The sequence below is a fragment of the Perissodus microlepis genome, chromosome 5, assembly GCF_051167445.1.
Source record: "Perissodus microlepis isolate ML-2025 ecotype Zambia chromosome 5, ASM5116744v1, whole genome shotgun sequence".
Lineage (NCBI taxonomy): Eukaryota > Metazoa > Chordata > Actinopteri > Cichliformes > Cichlidae > Perissodus > Perissodus microlepis.
Window position 1 is genome coordinate 11175230 of NC_140465.1, and position 8094 is coordinate 11183323.

Here is an 8094-nt window from a genome sequence, read left to right on the forward strand (position 1 = left end):
GATTCATTAATGTTGAATTCTCTCGCAGCTGCTCTATTCCCATGTTGTTGCAGTATAATAATAACTAACCTTGTATTGTGGATGAATAATCTCAGTTGTTCTCCTGACTGAAGTTTGCCCCGTGTATTGCATCCTGCTATGCGATTGCATTTGTCCCTAACCACCAGAATCCCTCACGTTAACTTTTATCGAGTGGAAAAAAAGTTGGCGTTCATCCTCCAGCTTCACTGTGCTAATGTTATGCTAACATAGCTGTGTCGCTAGCAATCACGTAGCACAACATTATATACCAGGTAGTCCAACTTCAGTAACCCTGCAAACGCCACTGCTGTTTAGTTTCCTGTCTTCATTTATGTTGGAAGTGACAGCAGAGCTGTAAGTTTTACTTAGTTTCAAAAATCTCTCAGTCAGAACATGGTATGTCTTGTTTAGGTGGAAACTAGCGAGCTAACTTCATGTTAACTTCTAACTCCGTTAAATTTAATAACTTCTGTTTTCATGGATGCATGGATGTTAAACTTAATTGTTATACCTGCTAAAGCAGCAACACTGATGATTTTATTAAAGATTAAAGAATTTAGACCGTTTTTAACTCTCAGTGTTCATTTGACTTTGGGACCTGAAAGGGACGGAGTTTTGGACCCAGATTACTCCGCGAAGCTTCTCACTACGGCAACCGTAATGCTCTGACAATCAATTAAAACATTTTTTAGCAGATTTCTGCTCGCCAAAATCAGTTCGAGGTCAGTAAGCACAACCAGAATTCACACATAAGGCACACTCGATTTTTGAGAAAATTAAAGGATTTTAAGTGTGCCTTATAGTGTGGAAAATACGTTATACAGAAAAAAGAATATATCGCGATATATATCGTTACGCACATGCTTCAAATTATATCGAGATATGGATTTTAGGCCATATCGCCCAGCCCTAATTGTATTAATAATTAAATTTCATTATCTGTGTCTTTGCCACACAGGTGTAGATACTGTAGGTTCAGTGAATGCTTAAATTGCATTGATTGGAATATACTGGACATTCAAAGCTAAGATTCAGCGCACTGTGTTAGAGGCTGGGATTTGATGAATTCATCATATATACAACCTTTGATCATTGTTTATGTCCAGTTGAGAATGAATCTGTGCACTCAAATATTAAATGAACTGAAATCAGTAGTGTGATCTCCAGTCTTGATATAAGGAATGAGAGAACTGACAGCTGTTATTTTAATCAGCCTGTCTCAGTTGTTTTAACTCTAAGTACCATAGAGTAATGTGGTAACATCTGGACTGACGAGTTTACTGTCAGCATTTTAATCTCTAGTTTAAAGGCTGTAGGCTGCAGCCATTGCTCTAACACTGTATAAATGTAACAGGGCTCAGTGCTGGTTCTAATAGTCTGAGCTGCTTCCAGCTTTATTTGTGAAGAGCACAGCAGCTTACAAAACACATAGCTAGCTCGTACAGCTGCGACCTTAAAATAACGGGGCTACAAGGTGATGCTAGCGTTAGCCATGTTAGCACGTTACCTTCAACAGGTGGTCAGACTGCGAAAACAGGCACTCAGTCAGAGGTTGGGCTCTCCGTTGCGCTGCAGGGTCCCTTCATTCTTCACATATCCGTGTCGAGCCGAGTGTAAATCCTGAGGCTGAACGGCCTTTGTACAAGCACACACGCTTCTTAGCAGGGCGAAGCTATGAGCTAGAAAAATCCAGGCAGACAGCCTGTATCTGTCCAACCAATCAGAGAGCTCCTTACATCCCACGGTGTGGCTAATTTGAATAGCCGCAAGGAAGTTGTTAATCGAAAAGGTAATCCATCAACTAATCCAGTAACTAATCCCGGAGCAAACAGGAAAGGGAAATGGATTTTGAAATGCAGTTTATTAAAGTGCAAATGGAAAAAGGATTTTGAAATGCAGTTTATTAAATTGGAATTAAAAAATATATTTTGAAATGCAATTGGAAAAAGGATTTTGAAATGCAGTTTATTAAATTGGAATTCAAAAATGAATTTACAAATGCAGAATTTATTCTACAATTCATTATTTAAGCACAGAAGTCTTTATTTCGATGCGTGGCTCTTGTGGTCCTCCATACCATAGGGATTAAGTACAGCGCTATAAAAATACAGGCAATTTAATCGAATCAATTATTCCCGTTATTCTGGTACATTTAGGTGTTTTTGGTTAATGTCACATCTGTCTGATTTTATGATGCTATACTGGATAAAAGACGCTGTACAGTTACTTTAATTTGCCAGTTTTATTTGGCTTTCATTTTACTTTACAACGTTTGCTGAGAGAAATTTTCAATAAACGCAGTAGCTTATTTAGTTTAAATACTAAACTTTATAGGTTATTGTAAAATCGTAACCAGTAGCGGTTTTTACACGGTTGCCCAGGGCGGCATCATGGGCATCGGCAAAAAAGGTGCTCATACTTATGCTGCCCCGACATCCTGCCAGCGCAATTTAGGGATGGCATAGAAACCAATCGGTTTTCTATCGCCCATTTAGTAAGGGCGCCCTCCGTTTGCGAGGTGCGCCTGCTGCTTGCGGCACAGGGAGGAGAGGGCGGGGCGGCGGGGGATTCACTGGCTGGCTGGAGCAGCATCTAATAACCAGCTCGCAAAATAAAACAAAATAAAAACAAAACAACAAACACGAAAACACCAAACATTATGATACAGACTCATAATTTGCACCGATGTTTTTTCGAAATTCTACGCGAAAAGTGAGCGCGAGAGCCCTCGTTGCGACTGCTTGCAGCTGAAGTCAAAGTAAACTTTATTGTCATCTCCGCTACATACAGTCCAGTATAGATACAGTCCAGTATATAGAGAGACGAGACGACGAGGCTCCAGTTACAGCAGTGCAAGAAAACAAACAATAAATATAAGAAGAGTAAGAAAATAAATATAGACTTTAGGATTCGGGGTAAAGGGATCAATAACAATTTTAAATTTATAATTTATAATTTACAGTTTGATGATTTAAAGTCTCACACACAACCTGTCGACAGGGCAGGGGTGCCGGCTGCTGCCAAATAGAGCACATTTCATTCATAATGCTGTAAATCCAAGCCCATTATGTATTCATGATTTGAATCCTGGTTTGTTTGAAATCCCAGAAATAAACCCTAGACAAAGCATATCTGTGAACTAAGGTGTAGGTCTATTAGGTTATCTTGTGGTGATCCTCGGGTTGGGGGATGGGTGTTCATACTGGAGTGCAAAATTAAAACCAATGGAAGATGGACAAGAAAAGTTCAAAGCCATCAGGTGCTCAGTTTAGAAAAAAGAGAAAACAAGAGGAGGAGAAACAAGAAAAAGATACAGGTAAGCGGACGTGTCATTGGATAATGGCAGGTCATCCTGAAACAATTAGAATCAGAATACTGCATTAATCCCTAAGGAAATTATGTGGGTTACAGTTGCTCCAAGACAAAATTGTAAAAATAGTTACAGTAACAGACTAAACTCCAAACAATACATTATGTTACAGATTTTACACATTTAAGAAATAGCACTAATATATACAGATCACTCAATTATAAATATCAAGGATTAACAGAGGCGATTATAAATAAATATCAAGAAAACTGACAAGAATAGAGTAGAAAAGAGCGTGCGTAAAACGGGTGTAACTATTGCAATGTTTACAGTGCATTAGATGGAGGAGTTGTCCAGGGAGATGGCCACAAGCCACAGATTTCCTGTGTTGTTCAGTGGTGCTTTTTGGTAATCTCAGTCTCTCACTGAACGTGCTCCTGTGGCTAGCCAGTACGTCATGGAGTGGGTGGGGGGTATTATCCATGACTGTCCTTATCTTGGACAACATCTGACACCACCCTAACCACCCTCCAGAGGGAGTGGCACCAAACAGGCTAGGACCGCCCCTGATTGTACGGGGATTCAAGTTTGAAATTCGCGTTTGTAAAATAGTTTAAGGTGTGGTCAGAGTCCTCAAAAGTTGCGCATAAATCACACAAGCGTTTGTAACACAAGCAGCTAAATTTCACTCTGAACTACAACAGGAAAAAGGCGAAACGTCTTTATCAAAGGCGCAGTTAAATGCTGCGACAATATTTTACAGTACAGCAACTTTATTGTATATATTCATTTATTATTCGTTTATTTATTTTTTCTGCATGAAGATGATATTTTCTTTAAATATTTTTTAAAAAGTGATCGACTAACGCAGTTCATTTTAACGAAAGAAATAATCAGACTTAATTAACGTGATGAGTTTTCGTTACGATTTTCAGTTATTGATTCTTCTTGTTTATAAAGTGATGAATTAATGATTAAAAATACATATATATATATAAAATATTACAATAATTTTTTTTAAACCCCGTTTGAATCGAAACTGTGAAACTAAATGAGAAATAATTTTTTTTTATGGGAAACTTATTCTGAATAAATAAAGCCGACATGTTTATCACTCTACTTTGCTTGGGTGACACTGGGAGTCAAGGTGATGAGGATGACGTGTTGAGCGGCAGGTATAATAGCAGAAGCCAACAATCGAATGTGACTTTCACGTGTGAGCGCTTCCAGGAGCTTTTTCTACAAGTGCTTTGAAAACTCTACACCAACGACTTCCAAAGTTTTAAAAACTTGAAGAAACGACAATCAAGAACCCAAAAATGAATTCCCGTGGATTACTGAGTGAGCAGTAGCCTACCTGCTCTCCGTTAGTGTCACCCGTGTAACTGATGAAACTGCGGTCAAGCCAGCCGCCTCTTAGCTGCCGCATTACTTTTCTTGCGCTTCTACACTAGCCTTTACGGCAGCGCCTTTTCTCCTTCTTTACCGATCGCAGACCCGAGCACACTTACACGCGCGCACACATTGCATTGGGACAGCCTGGTTGCATCATATTCAAAAATTCATTAAAAATCATAATTGATAGTTGACATCAAACTTTCAACACATTCCTCCTCTGGGCCACCTACTGTCCCTCTGAGCCAAGTTTCATCTATATCTGCTGTAATATTCCACAAAAATTAAAGGAAAGGTTTGTTCACATTTAACAACTTTCAAGGAGTGTAATAGCGTCTTATTAAAAATATAATAAAAAACATCTGTGATAGTTGACATGAATTTCTCAACAGATTCCTCTTCTTTGACACCTACACAATGCTACACATGCTAAAGTGGCAACCGCTAACAGTACTCAAGTAAATTTAAGTAAATGTAAGTTTTTGGGAAAATGTACTTCCGACAGTACTTTATTGCACCATGTTCATTCACTCATGAGCTGCTGTAATATGAATCAAATGGCTGAATTGCCACCTCAGCATGCAGTCAAGTTCTATACTCTTGCTAATGACCTACTACAGGTGTGTTGTAACAGGCACGCATGGTTTCAGAGACTGGAGTTCGAGCCCCCTGTTGTCATGTAATGCTTATGTTTTCATTTAAAAAACAGACACAATGAAAATATTCAAAAAAACGACAATTTATTTACTTTGGAGACACAAAAATTGTCTAGTAGAAAATGTTTGTCAGCTGAATGAATTCATTTTTTATTGTCTTGCCCTTTAATGTACATGCTAGTTTTGTTTTGACAACTACCTATTAAAACTGAGACATTGTGTTCATCTCCTTTAACTCTACAGTTCGCGTTACAGCAGCTTTCTTTATTAAATTTGTCTTCACTAAAGAATTTCTGGTTTGCATTTGCACTGATACTCAGAGACATCTGCTCACACGAGCTCTTTCAGTTTGTGGCGTAAAAGTTGCACATATTACTTATAGAGATTGTTATATGACTCACATCTAATGTTACAATGATAATGATAAGACACAGTTTAATAATATTGTTAGTCTCTAATGAAATGAAGATATATGGTTCTAGGCTCGCCAAGAACCTGGTTTTACACAGAGAAATAACGTGTTGTTAGGAGAGGGATTTGCATTGGTGAAAGTGTTGAAGTCACTGATGATGAGAACTGTGGACTGCAAATGGAATGATTTTATCCTAGCATGCTTCCTTGAGTCCTACAGTTGTAACATCAGTTGCAATTAAAATAAAGGGTTTTAGACATGTCACTTCTGTCTCCTGTGAACAGTCACAGTGGGTGAGTGTAATCGGTTCTGTCCTCTTCATGGATCTTCAGATGTGTGTTTAATTGGCTCTTCCTTTGAAAGGTTTTCCCACAAAACAAGCACGAATGAGGCCTCTCCCCTGTGTGCGTCACCCTGTGAGTCTCCATGTCACCTTTACGATTGAAGCGCCTGCCACACTCTGTGCACTGGTACGGTCGCTCTCCTGTGTGGATTCTCATGTGTAACGTCAGGGCTCCGCTCTGCCTGAAGTTCACGCCGCATTCCTTACAGCGGTAAGGCTTCTCTCCTGTGTGGATCCTCACGTGATCTTTCAAATGACTCGACTCTTTAAAACGCTTAGCACAAATGGGGCATGTGTGCCTTCTCTCCCTTATGAAATGATTTCCATCTTCTTCCATTGCTATACTATCTCCATCCTTGGAGTTCAACTCAGAGATTTGTCTTTTCTGTTGTCTTGTTCCCGATGGTTTGAGCAGCTTAATCCCCACACCCTCTATGTTTTTAGTATGCTCACTCTGACCAACAAGCTGCTCTGGCTCTGCAGAGTGGACAGACTGAGACTCTCCAGACAGTGTACAGCCTTCAACATCTGTCCTGTTTTCTGTAGTAAATGCATTGTTGCTCAGACTGCATTTGGGGCTCAGGGTTAGAGAAGGAGCCTCATTATAATCATCTACTGGCTGATGAGGTAGTGTACAGTCACAGTCCACCTCTTCCTGAGGTCTAGATGATGTAAACGCCTGTACTTTTATGATCTGAGATGTATGACGGTTGTAGCGGTGCTGATACTGGCTCTGGTCTTGTTGAGTCCCATGATTCTTAGAATAAGTGATCTCCAGTGGATCTAAAAAAATATTATATTATTATTATAAAATATTATATTAAAATATTAATAATAAATTGCCATCATTTTTAATTATTTATATCTAATTAGTACCACGGTTATCAGTATATTTGAACATGAGAGACGGCTGCGTTTGACATTTCCTTTCACCTTTCTGTTTAACATTGAAACACAACATGAATGTAAAGGAAATCTGTCGTTTACTGCAGTGATACACTTGAGATTTGGTCACTCAGACAGGTATTAGGTCATGAATGTAAACAAACCTGCTCATTATAGGAAGCATCTCCAGCTCATGCAATGAAAAACACACTATTTTTCTCATTCCAGCACTCGGACTGATATAAGAACAAAATAACTGATGCCAGCTTTTGCTGGATGTGCTTTTACTCAGTCCTCTCCTCACCTTCTGGGTTAAGTTGTTGAACTTCTGACTCCGCGTTTATTCCGCAGGTAGATGTTAAACACTCATCTCCGTGTGGCTCAGCTTTGATAGCTGCTGCCTGCTCAACAGTTAATACAGTGTATAGGTGCAAGGGTGGATCCTCGTGATCTCCTCTTGTCACAACCTCAGGTGACACTGTGGCATCACTCTGCTGCCTACAGGCTCCTTGCTGAGCATCCCTTTGATCATGCTCCTCTTTAATGTGCAGGATGCTCTGGGGCTTTGGGCTCACATGTGGGGTAGAGCCCTCAGGAGAAGCCTCTTCATCACTGCGGGCACTCAAAAGATGATCTGCTGAATGGTACGAGAAAAGTCTAGAGGTGAAACAGCTGCAGCCTTTAACATAAAGTAATGAGTATTACATTTACACACCTGATCTGTGTAGCCTGACTTCAGGCCAGGAGAGCAGTGATCGCAGCTGATTTATCTCCTGCTTGGATCGGCTGATCTCTCCCTGGTAGTCTATTAAGGTTTTCTCCACAGCCCCGAAAATCTCCACCGCCGCCGCGGTGAGCCGCTCGGTGATGAGCGCGTTTAGGTGGTGCAGTGTGCCCATGTCTGGTCTGATCCGGTGGAGGTTTCACTGATCAGCTCCAGACGTTGGCTTCCTCGTTGGTGTCAGCGACAAGCGTTAAGCTGTTGGGATATCTCCCTCTGCTGGTCACACGCGATGTTTTCTGCACCACATGCTTGCAGCGGAAAAGCAAGTCACACCTGACTTGTAGCCAC

The 8094-nt window shown here is 40.3% G+C and overlaps 1 protein-coding gene across 2 annotated transcripts; it reads right to left on the reverse strand.

Moving 5' to 3' along the window:
- Window positions 1–5447: 5447 nt before the first annotated feature.
- Window positions 5448–7981, reverse strand: LOC146386641 (uncharacterized). Of its 2 annotated transcripts, none has more exons than XM_084927803.1 (3): window positions 7738–7981; window positions 7327–7656; window positions 5448–6920 (listed from the first exon to the last, which is right to left on the reverse strand). In XM_084927803.1, exons 1-3 carry the CDS (start codon window positions 7919–7921, stop codon window positions 6079–6081), a joined length of 1356 nt encoding a protein of 451 aa, XP_084783929.1. In that variant the 5' UTR covers window positions 7922–7981; the 3' UTR covers window positions 5448–6078. The 2 variants fall into 2 exon arrangements, with proteins under 2 accessions (XP_084783929.1, XP_084783928.1); XM_084927802.1 differs by having other exon boundaries at window positions 7327–7659.
- Window positions 7982–8094: the final 113 nt, after the last annotated feature.

What these genes read in the sequence shown, in the direction of transcription:
- LOC146386641 (XM_084927802.1), bottom strand. Translation starts at nt 7,921, where the DNA reads ATGGGCACACTGCACCACCTAAACGCGCTCATCACCGAGCGGCTCACC. An exon ending in AGTCAGGCTACACAGATCAG is followed by an intron (nt 7,660 to 7,737) that starts GTGTGTAAATGT and finishes CGTACCATTCAG; the next exon opens with CAGATCATCTTTTGAGTGCC. An exon ending in TCAACAACTTAACCCAGAAG is followed by an intron (nt 6,921 to 7,326) that starts GTGAGGAGAGGA and finishes ATATTTTTTTAG; the next exon opens with ATCCACTGGAGATCACTTAT.